The 22,569-nt window shown below is 57.0% G+C and overlaps 1 protein-coding gene across 2 annotated transcripts; it reads left to right on the top strand.

Annotated features, from left to right (window-relative positions):
• Positions 1-11,164: 11,164 nt before the first annotated feature.
• SCN2B (sodium voltage-gated channel beta subunit 2) lies at positions 11,165-19,620 on the top strand. Of its 2 annotated transcripts, none has more exons than XM_073320919.2 (4): positions 11,165-11,398; positions 16,042-16,208; positions 17,703-17,802; positions 18,593-19,620. In XM_073320919.2, exons 1-4 carry the CDS (start codon positions 11,329-11,331, stop codon positions 18,790-18,792), a joined length of 537 nt encoding a protein of 178 aa, XP_073177020.1. In that variant the 5' UTR covers positions 11,165-11,328; the 3' UTR covers positions 18,793-19,620. The 2 variants fall into 2 exon arrangements, with proteins under 2 accessions (XP_073177020.1, XP_073177019.1); XM_073320918.2 differs by having other exon boundaries at positions 17,592-17,802.
• The last annotated feature ends 2,949 nt before the right edge of the window (positions 19,621-22,569 follow it).

Here is a 22,569-nt window from a genome sequence, read left to right as displayed (position 1 = left end):
GCTAACGCGTCAGGAAAGCCAGGAGTCCGTGCTGCATGATCAGATCGGCTTTGATTTAACGCCTTCAGCTGAAGATCCCCAGTATTTAAGGAGCATGAATGGGAGAATCAGCCCCCTGCCTTCTGAGATCTGTTAATGCTCATTTTGACCCTGCCCATAATTTCCCTGTGGTTTCCCTCCCCTGGGAATTTCCTGTTGCTTCCCACCTTACCCCTGCCCTCTGCGCGGCTCACCCAGCCACCTCCCTCTGTCATCACTCAAACTGCACAGCCTCTGGGGCACTGAGAGTTTGGCTGCTGCTGATTCTGGGGCCTTTTCTGCCCCCTAGTGTCCTTTCCTTGCCCCCATTCTCTAGCCCCTGCCCTGCAGAGCTTGCGCTTTGTGCCAGTGAAGGCTAGGACAGTTTGACGCGGCTCTGTTTGTTTCCTCTGCCAGGGCTCTTCAGCAGCCTCCTGAGCAATAGCTGTGTCACTGCGTGTGCAAACAAGCCGAGGACACAGCCAGCTGGGTTTGAGAGCTTCAGGGCCATGGATGGGGAAGCAAAGAGGGAAGGGCTGAGAGAACTGACATTCACACACTAAATGCAGCCCGTGCACCAGTGCTATGCCAGGCTGAGGGTGCTGGAATGACCCTTGCCACAAGGATGCAAGGCCAGTCCCGTGGTCAGAGAACTAGTTTAAGACTTGGGGACCTGGGTTCAAATCCCTGCTCTGCCACAGACTTCCTGGGTGACCTTGGGCCAGTCACTTAGTCTCTGTGTCAGTTTCCCATCTGCACAACGGAGATTATAACCCTGCCCTGCCTCCCAGGGGTGCTGGGAGGGCATCTACGTTAGACTGTGCGTGCTCCGATACTCTGGTGATAGGCAGTGGTACACGAGAACAGTTCATGAGGAGCCACAGCCCTCTGCTTCAAAAGAGCAACATGGCTGGGGCTCGTGCGTGGAGCGCTCTCCCACTTCCTGTTCCGTGCCTCTGCCGACAGGAAGTGAGGCCGGGATTCCCCTGCGGGGAGAACCGGCACCGTGGGGCTGCAATGCCCGGCTTAGCCGGAGTGTCTGGACTGGCAGCACTAAGGCTGCTGCTGTGGAGAAGAGCAAAGCGGCCTAGTCCTGTCACAGTTTGCACCAGCGTAGTGTGAATCCTGGGGTGCAATTTTTGACAACCCCTCCACCCCTAAGACTTGGTAAAAGGGATCTTCCCAGGACATGGTGCCAGGGCAGCAGTGCTGGGGGCTCGCTGCAATGACCCTGTCCTGAGGAATGGCTGGGCCAGAAGCATTTAGTTTGTGTCTTGGCTGCACCACGGGCCTCTGCCCTGGAGGGTATGAGGCGTGAATAGGAAGCATGGCCCTAGGGGAGGCTGTGCCCATAAGTGGGGGCAATAGCAGACCTAGCACTCTGCCTCATCCTCAGCTCTGCCCACCTCCCAGAGGCCAGGTTAGCAGCAGCCCATCACGGCATCACCCTGGCTTCAGACTGCGGAGGGACAAGGCCTCAGCCTGGGCGTAACAAGCTGAGACATGTGCAAAGCAGTTGGCCTGCATGTGGCGTTGCGTCCAGTCTTTTCAAATGCCCTCACCTCCACTGACCCGGTCAGAGGGCTCCCTCTCCGGTGCTGCTGGGAGGGCAGAGAAGGAAAGACCATTCTGCTGGCTCTGGTGTCACGGTCACGAGGCTCTAGGACTCTGCCAGCAGCCTGGGGCTACTTGGCCCCAGGGCTGGTTCCGGCAGTGAAACAGCTGCATGGACCCTCCCTCTGGCGGAAAGGCGCTGCCCTGGCTCCCCATGTCTGGTGATGTTTTGTGAAGGAGCTGGTTCAGGGGGTGCAGCATTTTGTGCAGTCAGAGAGTGGGGGAGGACTCTGCCTGCGTGAAGGGAGCAGGGTCTGCCAGGCTGGGTGCAGGGAGGGTCTTGGTCTCTTTGGGTTGGAAGGGATGTTTCGAGGGTGAGCAGGCACCTGGCAGGCCCAGGCTGATCTAGGTAGCACTACTGTTCTCTGCACCATGCTGCATTCTGCCGTTCGGGGCTCATCCCTCTTCCTTCCTTGGTGCCTGCAGGGAATGGGGGGGTGTTGGCTGGCCTGGTCATCACTCGCCCCAAGCTGGAGGCTGGCTTAGGGGACTCTGTCCTGCTGGAATGTTTCTTCCAAAGTCTGGTGCCAGGGGACTGGAACGTGATCAAAGTGGACTGGCTACATGTGCCAGAAAACAATACTCAGGCGGTGAGTCCAATTGCCAGGAAGGGCCCAGGGTAGCACCACAGGTCCAGGGAGAACGGGACGCCTGGTCACAGAGCATAGCAGGGCCCCAGGGGGGTGGGCAGAGATACTGTTCAGCACCCCCAGCTCAGAGAGAGCAGCAATTTCTAAGGGGGATGGAACTCCAACTCCACCCGGGGGGAGAGGCTGTTCCTAGCTGACAGCTGTTCTGAGGTCACTGGGTGAGGCGATTTGGAGGCACCTCATCCCAGTTCCTAGGTGCTCAAGTCACAGAATCCACCATATCAACTCGGACTGACTGACCCCTTGTTGGGCCTTTCAACAGAGAGCCAGTGGGGTGTAGGCTGCAATACTGCTCCCCTTGGAAGAGCGACCTGCCAGGGCAGGAAGAGGCGTGCAGTGGGGGTGCGGGGAGGAGCAGCAGCTGGGGGGGATATTCAGAGGAACTAAGTTCACACTTGGGAGTATATTGGCATCCAGTCACATGACGAGCCATATCCCCTTGCAGGAGGAGATGGTCTTCTACTACTACAGTAACCACAGCATTCCTGTGGGACGCTTCCAGCACCGAGTGCAGTGGTTGGGCGATGTGGCCCGCAAGGACGGCTCTGTGAGGATGCTGGATGTACAGGCGGACGACAGTGGGACGTACACCTGTGAGATCCGGGTGTTTGGGCGGAGCAGCATCTTCAAAAACTACACCGTGCTGCATGTGGCCTCTGCCGGACGGAGATGTACGCGCCCTCCATTGCTCGCTTATGCCTCCCCTTGGCTACTGGTCAATTTCACAGCAGCCTCATCGGCTCACCCTTTCGCTGAGGGCAGTCTCCCCTTCCCCTGAGCCAAGTGCCTCCCTTCAGGATGGGGCTGTGTTGGCTTAAGGGCCCCCTGGGTCACGCTGTCTGCAGCCCTATGCAGTCACAGTGATGTGCAAGCACGAGTGTGGTGCTGGCAGGTTTGCCACCAAGTGTGAGAACTGGGGCAGAAATCCCCAGGTTTGTGCAGCCCCCAGGCTCCATGCTGTGCTCCCTGGAGATGGATCTCTGCCCCAGTCCTGTGGGAACCAACCAATCTGTTACCAAGGGGAGGAGACAGCCACGTCTCCTGGATGCCTTTGGGGTGATGTGCCCCTCCCCAGGTCTTGGGCATCCACCAGCATGGGCTGGGCAGAGACTGACTCCTGATGGCTAGTGTGCTGGAGCAGAGACATTGCTAACCCTGCTGCCTGTCTCTCTCACCCCCAAGGGTCCGGATTTGCAGTGGCCCAGGACTCCAAGAGCCCCAGTAGCAGTGGCTGGGGGGCCATCCTGGGTTACGTCTGTGCGACCGCCTTCCTGGCCCTCTTGTTGGGATATGGGCTGAAGAAGTTTCTCCAGAGGCAGAGGTAACAGGCCCTGGCTCCCACAGCTGCAGGGTGGGTGTGGCATCATCCTGCCTGGTGGTTACCTCCTGCCACAGGCCAGCACGGGAGAGGGGGACGCTGGTGGGATGCAGGTGAATTTCAGCACCTGGGGAATCCCGGCCTGTGACAGCTCAAGGTGACCGCACACACTATGCTCCTCTGCCCCCTGGTGGCTCAATTCTGTCTGCCCTGCCCTGCCCTGCCCTCTCCTCTCTCGTCAGTGCAGGGGCTGCTCCTTGGGTTCCACATGTGCTCCTTTCCCTGTCCCTGCTGAACCTGCCTGTTCTGGGAGCTCTCCTCCTCGCAGGGAGGGTAGGGGACGTCCTCTTCTTGACATGCCTGATCCCCCACTGCCCTGGTTCGACAGACAGATCTCTTGTCTGGTAGGGAGGGGAGGCAGAGTGCTGGGGTCCCAAAATATCCTGGCCCATGTGCCCCTGCACTGGATGGGGAAGAGCTGCATCCCTGGCTGTAGCAATTGCATATAGGGCTGGAGCCCTCTTGTGCACAGCAGGTTGCAGCGAGGCCAAGGCGTATGGGGTAGGTGCAAGGCCAGTCATTAAGAGAGAGGGTCCCTCCACACCTGAGTATGGGCAGAGAGGCCCAGACTCACTGGTATGAAATGGCTGAGCAGCGGACTTGGCCTTTCCTTGCTCCTTTCTGTCGCCAGGGGTTCCTGACCAACAGGAAGGCCAGAGTGTCGGGGAGAAATGCAGACAGAGCCAGGCACTAGTTCTGGAATTAACCCACTGAAGTGTGGAGGGGATGGGTGGAGATGACTGCTCCTGTGGGAGTCAGCTTCATGCAATTGATGTTCCTTCCAGACATACGGAGAACGGGCCCCTGTCGAGAAGTCGGGATGGTGGCAGTCGGGATGAAGCAGAGGTGAGAACTCAGTCTCTGCTTACCAAGCTGAGTGGGGCTAATGTTGCCAGACCCTGTAACAGGGAAACACCAGAATCCAGGGGATAGTTCCTGGAATAAAAGGAGGATTTGGGACAGCCGAGCTGCTATCCAGCCTGCCCCAGGCACTGAATGCATGTGTTCACGCATGCCTAGGGCCAGTAAGGAAAGCCTGGTATTTGTTTTGCTGTATCATTGGCCATTAGTGTGAGGTGATTGGAATTAACCCCAGATAATTCCATCCTGCCTGACTCCTAATTAGGAGATAATGTCAGTGGAGCAGAGTGAGCTAACGGGCTCCTGCTGCTACCTAAATGCCCAGGCAGAGACTAGATCTTTATGTTCAAAGCAGGAGGTGTGGGGCCTGTGACAATGTTCTGTCCCAGCCACTTTGTTGCTGTTGCAGCCCAGGACTGATGTAGGATTTATCATCATATCAGAGGGATGTGGGACAAGAGCTGCTACGTTCCAGAACAGACGGATTGTGTGCAGTATAACTAACCGAAGGGCAGTGCAGGGAGTGTAAGCTTGTGGTTAGGCCGGGGCAATGGGAACCAGGGCTCTTGGATTCTAGTTCCACGTTAGCCACCTTGGCAAGTCACTTCACTTCTGTGCCTCAGTTTCCCTGTCTTCAAAATGGGGATCATGATCCTGCCTTAACATGCATGGGGCTTCATTAATGAATGTCTGCAAAGTGCTTTGATGTCCTCAGATGACAAGCATAAGAGAAGGGTAAAGTGTTGTTGTGGCCTTAAAGGTACAGAGGCCCTGAACATTCACAGTGAATAGACTTCAGTGGGAAGTGGGGGCTTCGCATTCCCAGGATTTGTGGGGATCTGTTGTCCCATTAGGAATAAACAGGCCCTTTACTTTGTCTAACACTGTATCTATTTGTTCAGCTTTTATCAGAGGATGCAAGGGTCTTTTTCACACTAGGTACTATGAAGGCAGGGAGTTTAGTATGAGTCCCATCCAGCACAAGAGTCGCCTCTGCAGTGACACTAGCTAGGATAAGCTGATCAATGCGCTCAATCCTCATGCTTCAGGGCACGAGCTCCTCACCAGGGTCAGGAAGGTGTCTCCTCACACAGCAGAGGACTGCCCCATTGGATGTGTTAAGGGGGCTTTACACACCTCTCTCTGCAGCATCTGGTGTTGGTGACTGCCACCAGTTAGTGGGCGTCAGACTGCCCAGGCTGGGGACTCTGCTGGCCAGCATGCACTTTACTTACTGTAATGCAGGTTACCCTGGTGGTTGCTTTGATACAGCTGTGTTGGTAAGTGACCCCCCCCCCCGCCTCGCCCAGCATACCTGAGTGGGTCGGGAGGGGAGCAGACCAAGGAGTTTGGAGCAGAGCTGGGCCCTCCGGTGAGCTATTCAGCATTTGTCTATCATCCTGCCCACCAGATGCTGGGAACTCTCAAAACAGAGGCTGCCTGGTCCTGCTCTGGAGAGTCACCAGCTGAAATGAGCCTCTGGAAATACCCTCTGGAACGGGCATGTCACAGGCCACACAGGGCCTGAGTCTCTTTCTGATCTTCCTGGCAGGAAGGCATTTACTCCCTCATACCCTGTGCGGAGATGCTCAAGGCTGGGCAGGAGGCAGAGCTGTGGAGCAAAAAGGACATGACCTACATGACCATGGTGAGCTCTGTGTCAGGAGATCCAAGCAGCTGGGGCAGGAGAGGAGACCAGCCCCCCCCCCCAAAACACAGGGCCTGCCATGCACTGGCATGAGCCCACTGATATCAACTGAGGGCACAGGGTGGGCAGTTTGCCTCCAGGCGAGCTGTGGGGTTCTAGCCCATTTATTTGGCGGTGATGTGGAATTGGGGATGTAATACCAAGGGTGGCTTCTGGATGCAAACTCTATAGAACTCTCTGTGTAAGGCAGGATCTGTTCTCTCTGCAGGGCAAAGCAAATGGGGACCTGACTGACATAGTTGGGTTGATCCAACTTTTTAGTATAGCTCAGGCCTAACACAGCCCCCTGGCTCTGACAGCACTGATGGCTTTGCACTTTGTCACCTGCAGCACCCCTCTGCCGCTTTCTCTGGGGCGGACACTGCACCACTGGAGAACAACGTGTACGTCCAGCTGCAGAGGAAGAAGATCCCAGTGGAATGGCTGGATGAGGGGAGACTGGGCAATGAAGGAGCCCAAGAAAGCAAGAAAACCTGTGAAAAGTCCAGCTGTCCAGAGGAGGAATTCCCTTGCCCCCTGGATTGGGGGAAAGCACCTCTGAGCCCAGCCTGGCACGACGGCCAGGGACATTGACCTCTCCCAGGGACAAACTCTACCCACTCCGTCAGCATGCTGCAGGGCTGCTTTGTCCGTACAGGGTATGGGCCGTATCGCTGTAGCTGTCCAGGTTATAATCTATTTGTGCTGTGACAGCACCTGCCAGCCCCAGCCAGGATCGGGCCCCATGGTGCCCAGCGCTGTGTGGACTTGCTGCTCCTTGAGGATGTTTTCGAAAGGGTGACTCCATGCTCTGATGGGGCTGCTGCTGTTTTTGCGACTGCGCCGTGAGCCCAGCACGGCCTGGCCTGCACACAGGGCAGTGGGAGGGCACTTCTTGCTATCTGGGGCAGGCCAGGAGTGGGGCACAGGAGGGTGATGAAGATAAATGGACTTTGCTCTGGTTTCACCCTCATTCTGCGGGCGGGACAGTGCCCTGGGGCAGAGCTTCCACTCTCCAGCTGGGATATTGGTCAATGCCGTCAAAACCCAGCGAGAGAGAACTCCAGGGAGAGTCCCACCTCCAGACGAGGAGGCGGTGATCGGCCGTTGGGTGCCCTGCAGCTGCCTGAGCTGACCTGCTTCCTGGGCACCTAGCGGGCTCTGGGCTGCCAGCCTGGCACCTTCCACCAGAGCCACATGGGAAACAAGCAAACCGACGTCCGGGGGAAAAAGTTCAGTTGAACTGTAGCAAACCCAGTGCTCTGTGTGTGTAAATAGATGTGCACCACCACCCCCTACGCGTGTTTGTGTCTCCGTTTATACACTTGCAATAACTAGGAATATTCTTCACTCTGTTCTACCTGGACAAAATCTGCATGTGAGGTTCCAAGTTGCTGGTGAACAATGGGACTGGTTCAGCCCCTTATTTCTGAGTGGGTCAGCTCTGCTCCCTGCCCTGTCCTGGTCTCTTCCCTTGCACGGGGGGGGGGGGGGGTTAGAACCCTGCCCCAGTGCACTGCCCGAGGCCTCTGGCTCTCCCTCCAGGCTCCTTCGATAGATGTTTGACACCCCCACGTGCAGTGACCTGAGAGGGGCTCGCTCCATTCCTGGAGAGAAAGGGGGACCACTCGCTGTGCTTAGCGTGGGCTCTGGCACGTGGGCCAATGCAGCAAAAGTTACTGTATGCTGCAGTCGTTTGTTTCACATTGCCACCCCACTCGTTTTCTGTTGGTGAGGCAGAATAACCGGAGCGAGGGGCTTAAATATGCCAACAAATTTTTATTGAAGTTGAAACAAATATAAGGCTGTAAGTAATGACTAAGGGCCTGTTATGTCAGAGCTAACGGTGCCCCAGACAGGAATGCCTGGGGTTATTCAGTGTAGTTGGGAGACTTCATGCTACACAAGCAATTGATCTACTTCGTGATTTAGTATATAATAATCCTGTACTTCAATGAATAATCTGATACTTCAGGTGCATTCTCTCTGGCAGGGTCACGAGGCACTTTACAAACTATACACGGTGTTCAGCCCCCCACCTTGTGTGTGTGTGCACACGTGCACACTTCCCTGTTCATGTCTCACCGTTTTGCTAACCTGATTTCAGGGTGAGTCTCATGCTATTTGGCGTTTGTCTTGAAGCCCCGGCGCTGGGAGTCCTGTCACTACATGAGACTCTCAGCTCTCGTTTAACAAGAGAGAGCTTCTAGCCTTCATGGTTGCAAAGAAAAGCTTGAAAATGTGACCCAAGTGCAACCTAAAGGCTTAGACACTTGAAGGCAAAGAAAACAAAACCCAACCCCAAATCTCACAACTTTTAAGCCAATCTCATGATTTTGGGGGACCGATTTGTGACTTTTGACTGCGTGGGCCTGGCATCGCTGTCCGATGTTGCCAGCATGTCAGTTCATGGCCATTTCCCTGCCTGCCGCGCTGAGCAATGGACTGTTTCCAGCATAAGGGCAAGGAAGGAGGTACTGAGCAAAGCTGGGAGCCTGATCCTGCACGAGTGCTGCTGTCCACCGAGTCCTGCCTGGCAGGAGGGAACAGGGAGCTGTGCACCTCGTTAGCCTGACAGGAGCCTGCTCCTCAGACACACATGCTCCCTGTCTTCTTTATTCCTGAGCTCCTGTGGTTTGACCTCTCCCCTGCTCAGTGAAGGTGGACTCTGTTCAGATGGCCTTAACCTGTTCCCCTTGTTGACACAATATGGTTCAGGAGGTGGCTTTGATCTCTGTGTAGTAGGGAACACATGGATAAGGGATCACCCTCCCACATCCTGGGGACCAGGACCTCTGTGCTCCCCATCATCAATTCCCTCCCCATCTGTACTCATTTGCCCTTGGGTGTTAGATTAGATCCCATTCCCTCATCCCGCTCAACAGTGAATTCAGTGCTGGTGAAAAACCGAGGGGCTGGCAGGGTGGGCTAGTTCCAGGTATGATGGGAGCAGATGCTGGGTGAATGTCCCTATGCTGCTCCCTACCAAGGGAGCAAATGTCTCAGTGGAGCATCAAGACTCTGGAGAGCCCGTCAGCCTGGCTGAGGTTGAGGTGCAGGGTCAGTCTGGGACATGCCGCTGGGAACACCTTGCAGCCATTTAGGTTGGATGCTCGCCCTGTTCCTGAGCCCTTACTACCTGCCCCTTCTGCACGGGCTGGGAAGAACAGCAGTGAGTGTCATGCTGTCTGGGATGGGGGAAGTGAGCGCACATCCTTTGCTGCAGCCAAAGCCATTCTCAGAGGCCACGCGGCACTGTGAATTACCTCTGTCTGGGCTGAGCCTGGTCTCAGCACTGCCCGGAGTCTGCTGCATGCGGAGAGCCAGAGCAGGCTGTGCTCTGCCGGAGAGAAAGGCCAGAGGTGGGCAAGCTCCATCCACGCTGGCTGGAGGAGAATTCTGCCCCCCGAGCCTAGGAGAGGGACTCATTGCTGCATGGCCTGTCAGTGAGGCAGCCCCAGACGGGTGTAGCTGATGGTCCCCGGGGTGGGTGATGAACAGAGTTCAGATGTGGGCTTGGGCCACAGGAAGTGTGATGCAGGTGGCATGAACCTAACTGATCCGTTAGAGCAGGAGCCCTACACAGGTGAGGCCCAGGACTGTAATAGGAAGGGCGGTGCTAGTCAGCACTGGGGCATGGGCAGAGCAGCGTGTGGCGAGCTTGCGTGGTGATGGCAGCTTCGTTTCTCTGGCCGGGCTGCGTTTTCCCCAGTGCTCTGCAGAACAGGGCTCTGAGTCCCAGGCTGGGTCCTGGCTGCGGGAGAGCTGAGTTCCACGTGTGCTTCAGTCTCCACTAGGCGGTGAGAGATTTACCTGGCAGGTCTTCATGCCAGTGGGTGGCGATCGCGGCGCTCAAGTTCCTCTCCAGTCCTTAGTGAAGGGAACTGCATTAGCCGCACAACTTTCTTCCAGGAAAGCTTCCCCTGCCCCTGCCTCTGCCCACACCAGGGAAACTCCCCTGGGCCTCCCACTCTTAGTAAGAGCCCATCCCATGGCTCTGCTCCGGAGATGGCTGCATTGCCTTTGCTGGCTGCTAGGGCCTGTGTCCAGTGGTTTATTGGCTCCTGGGACGGGAGTGCCCAGGGAGTTAGCAGCTGAGTGTGGAAATGGTAATGACGGTGGGAGCTCATTTGGTGGTTTGCAGCCTAGGGCCTGGATGTCACAGCCTTATAATGGGGAAGGGGAGCCGCTGGCTCAGCAAAGAGCACGTTTCCTTTTCCAGCTTTTAGCCAAAACTTTTGTGAGAAAACAAAGAAGGGAAACCCTAGCCTGGCCCTGACCCAGGCCCGTCAGAGGTTTGCCCTACCAAGGGTCTTCTTCTCACCCCACTGCCAAGCAGCTGTTATTCCAGAGCTCCGGGGTTCCCCTGGAAAGTGTGATTGGCAATCAGTCCCTTGCCGCTCTCCTGCCTCCAACCCAACACACCTGCACGAGGTCTGGCAGGAAGTAACTCTCTGCTGTAGGGAAGCCAAGCAGGGCTTGGGAAGCTGCGAGATAACACCTGAAGGTAACTGAGAGCCCACACAACATAAGGAATAGAGGGCAGGCCCCCTGGGGGTTAAACTGAGCCCGAACACAGGCTGCATCGCTCAGGTATGTGCTTTGCTAACATGTGATAGTCCCCAGAGCACCCCGGGAGTCTCTGTAGGAGAAATAAACCCTGCGTATTACTTAGTCCAGAAGGTGAAGAGAGACTCACAGTCTGCAATAATACAGCCCTTCCTGCCCTCATCACAGGCACTAACTGGCTCAAGAGGAAACCCACTCCGCTCTTTGATAAGGTGGCAATTTTAAACAGGATCAGGCACCAGACCCCCATCCCAGAGTGCAGAGCAGGAGAGAAGCTGAGAGCATGTTTCTTTGCTTCTGAGGAAATTTTGAGGCCCTCCCATGTCCTTTGATGAAATCCACCAACCATAAAATTTACTGCCTTTTTTTTTTTTTTGATAGCAGCACCCCTCCAGCCGGCCATATTGGAGGTTGGGAAATAAAGCAGCTCTAAAATGATGTGGGTCTTGGAAGTAACCCAGTGCACCTGAAAAAGACAAAGCCAAACAACAGCAACAAAAACCAGCCACAATAAACACCAAAATCTTCGCCATACACAAAGGTGCTTGAAAATGAGCAAGGAGCCTTGGGTTCTCCGGCCCACCTTGTGCCTCACTGGGCTCAGCTTGCTTGTCTCTCTGGGTAAGTTTCTACTGCCCATCTTGCATGCAGGCATCCGACAGGGACCCAGCAGCCCACAGCTGGGGAGCACCATCCTCATTAATGCAGCTTCATCACCCCCCAGCATAATCCTGGGGAAGGGACACGGTGGGAGCGTGAGGGACGGCGGGTCTGGCTGCTGCTGATGTGGGAACTGGGGACAGAGAGTGGCTAATGTGCAGTTTTTGTTGATGTTACAGATGAGACAGTGACCTGTCTGCAAAGTCGGCTCTGGGCTTGCGTCTGCATCTCTAAGCTAGCCCGTGTAGCTTTCTGCAGTCTCTCCAAGCGCACCTGCTGCAGGCGCGATAGTGTCTGGCACAGGTGGAATGGCTGGGGTTGTTGCTCCTTTGCTCAGATCCGGCAGATTGAGAAGCAAAGTGTCTAACGTGTGTGGTGTGTGTTTCAATGCATTCGAGGGGCTGCCCTCATTTTGTTGGATGCTGGTGGGAAGCAGGGTGTGTGGCGTGCTGGGCTGTTGGTCTCCGTTGCTTGCCTTTCTGCCCTGCCATGGAGCCAGGAATGTGTGTCAGCAGCTTTTTGTTTGTATTGATTCCCTGCAAGCAGGAGACTGTCAGATTAAAACATAAGTAGTGTTCTGGGGGGCAGGGGCGTTGCTCTCAGACAGACTGGGAAATGGAGGAGAAAAATGACAGCAACTCCCCATCTTCAACGACTAGGAGTCCTGCCTGTCGTTTGCTTTGGAGAGGATGCGTGTAATGCCGCCTCCCAAGACTGGGGGAAAGGGGTGTAAGGGGACAGGGCATATGGGACAGTGTGGAGATCCGGGAAGGAAGCAGTCCAAAGCTATCAGCAGCAGGGAATCAATGGACTCCGCATTAGCAGGGCTTCCGGCAGTGCCCACCAGCTCTGGGGAAGAAGCCTATGTTCCACGCTCTGATGTGTGCATGGGGAGGAATACAAGCGTTTACACTGAGGAGCTGAATGTGCCACGTGTGTCGTCCCCTGTGTCCTCTCCCAGGAGCCCTTAGCTGTGACACTGTCAGACCTCAGCCAGGTGACTAGCGCGGCTGTCACAGCCCCCTCTGCTGACTTCACCGAGAGAGCCCCAAAGGAGACTCGGTATGGTGTCCTCTCTCCCCCGGTCCTGGGGGGTGGGGGGGTCATTGGAGGTCGTGCCTCTGAGAACCCCGTGGCCTGACGTGCCTAGAGACCTGTGGAGCAAAGCATGGGACAGGGCTCCATGTCCCAGCAGGGCAGGTTGCCCTCAGAGTTATCGGACGGGGAAAGGCAGTCTCAGTTTAGGATTCTCATCCCCATCGCTGAGTGACGGTGTTCACAGGCTGGTTAGGGCGTCAGGCTGGGCCCACATGTGCTGAGTCTGCAGCCGTGGCCTGGCCAGAGCCTACAGCGCTGAATGCACCTGGCAAGGTTTTTTCTGACTGGGCCTAAGCTCACGTTGCAACACTGCCCAAGCCCCTGGGCAGGTCAGCTCACGGCGCCCCGTAGAGCTGAGTTGGGAAGACGCCTGTCTGACAACTGCTGGAGTGGCTGCTGGAGCAGTGCAGGATGCTCTGTGCTCAGGTGCTGTACTTACCATCTCCAGCTTCCCCCTCCCAGTCAACATGGATCCCCTGGGCCTCGTGCGAGGGATTCTTTCCTCCCTCCCTCTCCAAGAGGCTGGGCTGAGGCTCTTCCCACAGCCTGGCAATCAGCCAGCAGGAATCACTCCCCAGGGCATATTTCCTGCCCGGGCTGGCTTTCCCCAGCACTCACCATGGTGTTCTTTGAGCATCCCTCTGGCAGCACGGCTTGTCGCAGCAGCCCTGACTTGGACTGGCCCGGGCTGGGTTTGTACGTGGTGTGTGCTGTAGGGTATTTAGCTACGGAACTGCTATGGCTTCAATTTTTGCATACGGCACCTTTAAATCTTTAAAAGCGCCATCTGCAGAAGCAGGAACCATTTCCAAAGGCACTGGCTCAGAGGAGACTGCCTGCCCCATGGCGCTCAGCTCTTTCAGATCTCCCTTTCGCTGCAGTCCATCAGCTCTAGGTCTTCTCTTCACATGTGGGATTGAGGTGCCAGGGCTCAGGTTTGGATCTCGCTTTTCTAAACTCCGTTCGAAGGAGCTTCTCAGCCTTCCCCAGAGCAGTAACCTGGAAGGATGCTACAGGGCTGCCGATTTGGTATCTCATAGTGATCAAATGTGCTCATTTTACAAGACAAAAGGTTTTCTAGCTGCCACTGCTGCAAAACCCAGCTGTGCACCTGCCTCTCCCCCCAGCACCAGAAACTAACTGGAAGGGAACAAATTAGCTGGCTCAGCTACAACAGTATCTCGGTCAGCAAGTTCCCACCACACGGTGTCATTGTGAGAGTTCAGCGACAGCAACGTTTAGCACAGCAGTCGAAGCCGGGATGGTCCCGCATTGTCAGAAAGGCCCTGCTCAGCCTAGGCAAGCCAGCTGTCTGCTACCCACATGCAGCCCGCTTCCATGAACCCTGGCCTGTTTCTGGGTTCCAAAGACGACTCTTAGTGATGCTGCCCTGGCCCCGTGTGAGGTCAGGTGGGGCCCCCAGCCCTGTGGGCCGTGGCAGCCCGTGGGGGGTGTTGATGGGGGAGGCTGCAGAAACCCAGCTTTTTGTGTGGCTGAGCTGGGCACCCCCCTGCTGAGCACAGTCCAGGGGGGCCAAGGCACCTTGGCAGACACGCCTGGCAAAAGCCTGAAGCTGCAGGTGCTGAGTGGCTCCTGTCCTGCACCAGCCAGAAATGCCGTGAGTCAGACCCTCCTGCTGGGGCTATGTCCTGGGGGAAGGGGCCCCTGCTTCTTCTTGCACAGGGTCTCCAACTCCCCAGCTCTGATGGAGTGCTGATCCGGCTGCCTCAAGCATTGCAAATGCGGGGGAGGGGGGCATATGAATCTGGTGCTGGCTCGGCCGTGCTTGCATGTCAGTCTCCATAGAGCAGGTCTCTGCTGCAGTCGGGAAGGGGAGCTTGAGCCTGGTGGCCCGTTCAGCCCTGGGCCTCTGCTAAGTGGGTTGGGGGTGTGTTTCTGTGACCCAGATGCTGAACCACAACCCACCTGCTCATTACACCAAACCCCGCCCATTGTGCACTGCCCTGGGGTGTGCTGCCCAGTGGGAAAGGCCCATGCCCTCCCCCACATTTTAGCTCCTTGGCCCCTTTCCTGCAGCCTCTTACCCTCTGCTTAACTTCTCAGTGTTCATGTAGCTTATCCTGGTGGGAACGCTGCCAGCTGGGCTCTGCCCCACAGCATAGCCGGGCTCGCTCCCCAACCAGAGCTGAGAGCAGAGAGAGGGGGATCCACCTGGTCCCAGAGCCATCAGATGGCATCAGCCCCTGGTTGCTCCCAGTACAGCCTTGGACCTGCAGGCGTTCTGGGGAATTCAGTGGGGATCCTGCCCTTACAGGCCTGGCAGGGGGAGCCTTAGAGCAGGACGGGCAGGGAGAGTCAGAAAGGAGGAGTGAGTGAGCAGAGGGGAGACACGCAGATCTGGCCCTGCTGTGAGCAGCATGAGCCACTGTGGTCTCTGCTCTCCCCAGTCCTGGATTTGGCCAACAGAGTGGGTGGGACTCTGTCCAGGTGGGGCTTGGCAAGGCGATGGGGTGGGGGGCGCAGGGAGAGGGGGAGGTGTAAGGGTGTAGGGAGCAGGAGGCAGAGGGAGCTCCATGCCATGCTGCCCCAGGGCTAGTTTTCTGCCCCCTGAGCTGTGTGTGTTAATCTCTCCATTTCTGCACTGCAGCGTGGGCTCCATGGCAGAAACCAGCTCTGTCCCCTCTTTGCCTGCAGGAACATCTGGCAGCTCGGCCTCTTTACTGCCAGCCTGAGAGTGTTGCTCAAACACCAGCTAAGGGGGGAAATGAAGTGAATCTGCATTTTCCCCACAGCCCCCAGAGGCCAGCGCTGGCAGGGCTGGTCACTCGTCCAGTGCGTCCTGCCTGGAATGAAATCTGATGAGCGTAGCCATAAATTTCCTCAGCGGATGTGGCACTGAGCCCTGCATAACTGATGCTGCATCCAGGCCTCTGCATAGCTCATTCAGGCCTCTGCATCACAAACCTGATTTAAGTGGCCGTGAAAAGAGTTCACCTGAAGTCAGTGCTGAGTGGGGAAGGGCCAGGAGAGATCACAACGCCTGCAGTGCAGTTGGAGGGCAGCAGGGCAATGGCGCATGGGGCTGAGACAGGTTGCTAAACCAGGCAAGAGGCTCGGATTCAAATCCCATGTAGGTGGGTTATCCCACTATCCCATACACACAGCCTCTCTCTAGCCAAGGACTAAGGCAGGTCCTTTCAGGTCAGCTCTCCCTATGGGGCAGACAGGCCAGTCTGGGATCAAGCTGTGTCTGTCCTTTGTGTCCGAGTCATCGGGTCCGTTGTTACCCTGCCACTGGCGAGGGGAGAGCTGAGAGGTCAGTGCAATGCTGTGGGCTGATTAGCGTCCCTTGGAAAAGCCCCTTTTCCTATGACTGTGTGTTCTGGGTACCTGCCGGTCTCTCCGCCCCCTGGGCAGTTCTGCCAGCAGGCCAGGCCCACAGCACCCAAGGGGGTGGGACAGACTTTAGTGCTTGCAATTTTCAGTGTTTGTTCACTTCTTCCTTTCCTCTCCTCCCTCCTGTTTCGTTCCTGTCTTCTGCCCAGCACCCTGTGGGCTGGGCATGGAGATCACGGCACAATCTACCGTCAGTGCCTTGAATGGCACATCCGTGCGTCTCCCCTGCACCTTCAACTCCTGCTACAAAGTGGAGAACAAACAGTTCTCCCTGAACTGGACATACCAGAGATGTGAGAAGTGCAGCGAGCAGCTGGTAAGTACCTCCTGCAGGGGGTTGTGGGCCCAGCCCTGAACCGTCAAACATCATGAGCCAGGCCCCTCAAAATCATGACATTGGCTTAAAATCATCAGATTTACCAAAGTACTAACTTGGGGCTCTCATCTGCTTTCGGAGCCGGCAGGGTCTCGTTTTCAAACTTTTCTCTGTACCAGGTGGGCTGGGAACTTCCTGCCTTAAAAAAAGAGAAAGAAAGCTGAGATTCTCCTGCCCTGGCGACTCCAGGAGCTGGGCTTTAAGGAAAACCCCAAATGTCACTTGGCTTGCTATAAAATTTCAAGAGCTGGCGACACAGATTCAAGTCCCACAACCCTGTTTGTGGGTCCCACTGCTGACTGGGGCCCACTCTGAGGCCATGTTCAGTGTGTGCTCGGGGGAAGCTCCAGTGACTTTGCAGGTAAAACGCTGCAGCTCTGTCCTGTGTAGATGCTGTCTGCGCTGACAGGAGGTGTTCTCCCTGAGAGGCAGCAGCCAGGTTGATGGAAGAATTCTTCTGTTGCCCTCGCGCTGTCTACACCAGGGTCAGGTCGATGTAGCTACGTCTCTCTTGGGGGGAAGGGTGGAGATTTTCACACCACTTAGAGACGTGGCTATGCTGATGTCAGTTCCTAGTGTAGTCCAGGTCTGAGTAAGGACTGAGTAGAAAGAGAGCAAGGCCCCAGGCTTTGGTCCTGAGCGCGTTCCCGGGGGATAAAGGGGAAGGAGGGACACACTGAGTGGGGGAAGGTGTGGGAGGACGGGGATTGCTGATCCAGTACTGGGTCTATCCAGGTACCCAGATCCCACTCCCGTATGAATATTAAAGCCCTCTGTGTCTGGAGGGAATGTCCCATTTCCTGGGAGGTGGCCACTGCTCAGCCCAGCCACATGTAAGTGGGAGTGGGAGGGACTAGCTGGAAACGAGGCAGAAGAGGGCAGAGATGAAGGACTCTGTCCAGGTGCTGAGTGGCTGGCTGGACCCTTGGTTTGCTTAAACTTTCCTGCTATGGCTGAGGCAAAGCCCAGGCAGAAAACAGCCATGAGTGACCAATGCCCTGGCCCCAGCTGGCAGCCTTGCTCCCAGTGCCCTGACCCAGGGTGGCCACTCTCAGCCCGTGATACCAAAGGAATCCCTCCTGTTCCTGCTGGCAGGCCCAGGACCCTGTAGCTCTCGGGGGAGCTGTGTGATTGTCCCAGGGCAGGGTGATCCCAGTGACGCCAGGGGAGCCATGCTCTGTGTGGCGTGTGCCTCGGGGAAAGGAGGAGAGGTACTGTGGTCTCCGACTGGCCCCCCCAGGTCTGGCCAGCTGAGCTCTGTGGGCACCAGCATGGGTGTAGCACCCCCTGCGTTCTCACTGCCCTGTCCCCGTCTCTGCCCAGTTCCTGCAGTTCCGGATGAAGATTGTGCACTGGCGGCTGGATCGCTTCGGGAATAGGGTGGAGTTCACCGGAAACCCCAGCAAGAACGACGTGTCCTTCACCCTCCACCAGGTGCAGCTGGAGGACGAGGGCACCTACAACTGCTACGTGATGAACCTGCCTGACAGGCACCGGGGCCATGCCCGCATCTTCCTCAAGGTCATCACCGAAGGTGGGTGCGCAGCTGGCCTTGGCCCGGCTCGACAGGAGAGGGCCGCTGGGGGGGGGGGGCTGCTGTTTTATATTGAACAATGGTGGAGACAGCAGAGGCCAGAGCTGGCACAGTGTAAGCAGCTGCCCTGCCCCTCCGTCCCAGCCCGCATCCCACAGTGGCTCCAGCTCGCCAGACTGATGGGAAGTTTCAGTGGGGACTCGGGCTCGTTTGGCTGGTGACTGTCCCCAGGGTGGCCAGGAAGTGAACCCCAGCGCTGTCCCTCCTCAGACAGGTTTCAGAGTAGCAGCCGTGTTAGTCTGTATTCGCAAAAAGAAAAGGAGGGCTGGTGGCACCTTAGAGACTAACCAATTTATTTGAGCCTAAGCTTTCGTGAGCTACAGCTGATGCACTCCTCAGACAGTTACTTCAGGGTCTCCAATCAAGGAAACCACCCAACGCCCCCATCCTAGCATCAGCTGGCTGTGGGGCTGGTCCCAGTGTGCCCTCCCTTCACAGGCTGTAGGCAGTGCCAGCCATGGCCCGTGTGATTAATGTGGCTACATAGGGGCTTGCTCCTCCTAGCTCCAGGCCATGCTTCTCAGCACATCCCTGATTCCCACCCATGGCCTGTCTGTGTGTGGGGCCCTGCACAAGTTTCCTCCCATCAGACCCCACATAAGGTAGGACAGGGCCTGGATTTGCCAACGTGGTCCCATTGGTGCTGGCAGGAGCTGCCTGGTTTCCCTGCTGCTCAGACTCCCTCGTCCCCCCGGCCTCTCTCCTCATCTGCCCCTTTCTGTCTCTGCAGTGCCCCCAGAGCGCGACTCCACGGTGGCTGTTATCGTGGGGGCCTCAGTGGGGGGCTTCCTGGCCGTGGTGATCCTGGTGCTGGTAATCGTCAAGTGCGTGCGGAGGAAAAAGCAGCAGAAACTGAACACAGATGACCAGAAAACAGAGGAGGAAGGGAAGACAGATGGTGAAGGGAACCCTGAGGAGGGCACCAAGTAATGGCCCCCTTTCCTTTCCCCCTGTACAGTGTGACCCCTCGTGTGCTTCTCCAGAGCACGGATTTCAGACTCCCCAGAATTACTGAGCATCCCTCATCTACGTAACCAGCCCCGACCCCCAGGAATCCAGGCTTCAGTGGGGCCTGGGGAGAAGACTGCTGCACGCCTGGCCTGGGCTAGGGCTGGGTGGAGGTGGGTGAATCACCTGAGCCTAATGCACCTGTCTCCTGCACCAGGCTGCCGCCTGCTCCCACCCACCTCTCCCTATGAGCCAGGAAGAGCCCTGAGTGCCAGGGCGCTGCCCAGGGCGGGGGCTGGAGCAATCCAGAGGCTGTGGCTGAGAGGGAGGGAGATGGAGCTAGGGGAGAGGAAGGCAGGACCTCCCCGGAGAACTGTGCAGGCGGGGAGTGAGCAGTGGCTTTGGCGAGGGAGAGAGGGCTGCAGCCTCTCAGCGTGATGGGCAATGGAGCTGGGGAGGGGGGTCCAGCAAGCCCTTCTGCCCTAGGCTCTGGCACTGGTCTGAGACATTAGTGTGCTGGCCAGGGGGGAGACTCCTATGAAGGCCAGAGGGTTCTCCTGTGCCTCCTATTCATGGCAGAGCCTCGAGCACAGGGGACCCTTTGCTATGTCAAGTAATCTGATCGATCTCCCTGGAACCCCTCGAGCTCCGTCACCACGGGCCAGTCTCCTCCCCAGGCCCTTCTGACCTGCTCCCATCCACAAAGGCAGCCGGCTCCTATCCAAACTTTGTAATGGGCATTAACAGGGCACCAGCGTTACGGGAAGGCAGGGGGGGCAGGGACACGGGGCAGAGGGCGTAGCACCAATGTTGGGCAGGGGGATCGGGGGTGGTGGGCGTAGCACCTCTGTCGGGAGGGAGGGTGGTGGGTGCCTCTGTCGGGCAGGGGGACGGGACGTTGACAATTCAGTGGAGGCGCCTGTGTTTTCTAGCTGGTTATTTTCTCATCCTTGGCGGGGATTGACACAGTCTAATTTGTTGCCTCGTCTCCATCCTGGCCAAGCCATGTAAAGGAGAGCAGGGAAGTGTGGGCGTGGGACAGTTCGGCATGTGGTACTGCAGGCTGGTCCCAGGCACCTCTTGCTAACTGCCATGAGGCTTTGGCATTGGGACAGTCCTGTCCCCCAGGGACTCCTTGCCGCCTCCTCCTTTTAGCCAGCAACTCCCTCTTGGAAGCAAATGAGCAACTCTGGGCAAATGCCAGCTCTGATTCTTGTGCCCCAGGAAATGAATTCTGAGCAAGACTTGCCTTCAGTGCCCTGCGCTGGTGGGCGAAGAGCCATTGCCAAGAATATAGTAACTGCAGAAGCCCCCTGCAGAGAGATCGTTCCACTGCTAAACAGAGCCATGGAAGCATTACAGACAGGGACCTCTGGGGGGGGGGATGTCCATTTTTTTTCTCCTCCGCTCTCCCTCTCCCCCGAATTGCAAATGTAAGCCTGCTCCTGGCTTCCCTCGTAGGTGAACAGAGAGTCTGGGCTGCCCCCAGGGAGGGAGTGGATTGCGCTAGGGGTGTGATTGGAGACTAGTGTCCCCAGGCTGTGCACTGGCAGGGTGTTCGTGTTTTAAACATTCACGTGATAGGCAGGGGAGGGCCTGGCTTGGGTCCCTCAGGCTGTGAGTGCCAGAGCTGGCCACAGGGGGCTTACCCCAGGGATACAGACCTGACTACCTGGAGCCCCAGTGAAGTCTCTTTATGCGCAGACCCTTCTGAGCACAGTGGCTCTGCAGCATGCTGGCCTGGGGCTGTTTCTGGTAGAGGGAGAAAGGCAACCATGCCAGGGTCCACAGGGCAGCTGGGTTAACATTTGGCCTTGGAGAAGAGGGGAGCCGTATCTTTGTCTGCGTTCATGCTTGTTACCAGCCCTTCACAGACTATCCAGCATTCCAGGGCCGGCCCCTGAGCCTGCAACTGATTTTCCATGGGCCGGATCCCAAGGGCCTGATTCTCTGCCTGCGCAAGGACTGGAAACGATGCTGTCGGGCTCTGGGTTTATGTTTCCCAGGCAGAAATACTGACCCATTTTGTTTGCAGTCAGTGCGTGGAGAGGACTCTGCAGGGGTTGGCATGGGCTGAGCATGGGCCAGGGAGCCTGGAACTCTGGCATGGCAACCCTGGCTCTGGCAGATGCCCTCTGTAGCCCTGGGGCAGGCGTTACTTCCCCTCTCTCTCCCTCAGCTTCCCTGTCTGTTACAATGGGGTAACAGCCCTGCCTCCCCGGGGGCTGTGGGGCCCAGTCACCACTCCCTGCTGCGAAGCGGGGAACGCGGGGCTCACACTGTCGACACATTTACTCCTCTTGTTAATGTCACCTGAACACGCTGCCATGGACTGTGCCTTTGCCTTGCCTTCTCCTGCAGGGAGACACAGTGCGAGAAGCAGAGGCTTTCTGGGAGGTGGCCCTGAGCTGCAGTAGCTATGGGGCTGTGTTGTCCCCAGTCATTGCTAGCTAGATGATGCCAATCAGCCCGTGCACTGGTGCTGAACGCTGCTGCTTTGGAGTGGCTTGCTGCAAGGCCTGCTCAGCATGGTGGTGGAAGTGTGTAGCCATGTGTGTCCGAGTCCATATTTGGGCCCAGGCAGCTGAGCCAAAGTTGCTGGCTTTGTTACATTTCCCGGGGTGGGTACTTGTGATGGAAAATCTCATGCTGATGCCTGTAAAATTGAACTTGTTGAGTGGGGTGGGGGCGGGGGGACTCTGTGGGCTGCTGTTGGGAAGGTTTCCGGGGCAACAGTGGGGCCAGGGTGGGGCTGGCCTCTGCTTTCCTTGAGCAACAATGTGATGTAAAACCTGCCTCTTCCAAACTTCCTTAGGAGCAAAGGACAACGTGCTACTGCCAAGTCAATACACTGCCAGTCAGCCCAGCGGGGCGGCATCCTTGCAGGTCCCTTGGGAACCTGCCCTGCTCTGCTTTCCCTGCCTACTTCTGCAAGTGGGGGGTGCTTGGTCTCAGCCCCCAGGATTTCTACGGCTTGCTGGGATGGAGCCTGTTCCTCTTCCCTGCGCTGTGCACAGGGGCTCCACAGCAGCCCAGCCCAGCTAGGGGAGTTTGCTGGGGGGCTGTTTGTTTATTAAAGACCTTACGTACCCACGGGCCAGGATAGCATGGGTGCTGTGAATGGGCAGATTCACTTCCACAGGGGGCTCTGGCTGGGTCCCAACCTTCTGTGCACCATTCTAAGTGCATTGGATTGCAGGAGGTAATGTGGGCTAGAGCAGGGGCTGAGGGGGACCACAACTCCTGGGCTCTGTGTCTGGCTCTGCCGCTCTCCCGGGTACCGTGGGTCTCAAAGGGGGATTAGGAGGCCTGCCTCACAGGGGTAGTTGGGGGCTGCATCCTGATTGTGTGCGAAGCTCCTGGGACCCCTCGATGAGAGGGGTTAGAGAACGGCAGCGTTGGAGCAGTTGTCTGAGGATAACAATGGAACCAGGAGACCATGGGGGGACCTGTCTTTTCATTTGAGGGGCCCCTTCTCCTTGCCCACCCAAGTTTATTCCCCTTTAGCTGCCAGTCCCCATCATGCACGCTTGCTCCCTGCCAGGGCGGTAGCAATGCATGGAACCCCCTGGGGCCGCTGCTGCACGAACGGAGACCCACGCTTCCCTGGGGCAGGGGCTGGAGGGAGCTCAGAGCTCCTCTAGGGGGCTCTGCAGTGCCACCCACATAGCCCTTGGCCTCAACTCTTTGCCCTCCGCCAGTGTTCCTGGCACCCCCATCTCTGGAGCCTGGACTTGGCCACAGCGGGTGCTGTATTCG

This window comes from Lepidochelys kempii, chromosome 22 (assembly GCF_965140285.1).
Source record: "Lepidochelys kempii isolate rLepKem1 chromosome 22, rLepKem1.hap1, whole genome shotgun sequence".
Classification (NCBI taxonomy): Eukaryota; Metazoa; Chordata; order Testudines; family Cheloniidae; genus Lepidochelys; species Lepidochelys kempii.
The sequence above is the reverse complement of the archived record's forward strand: the minus strand, read 5'-3'. Positions and strand labels throughout refer to the sequence as shown.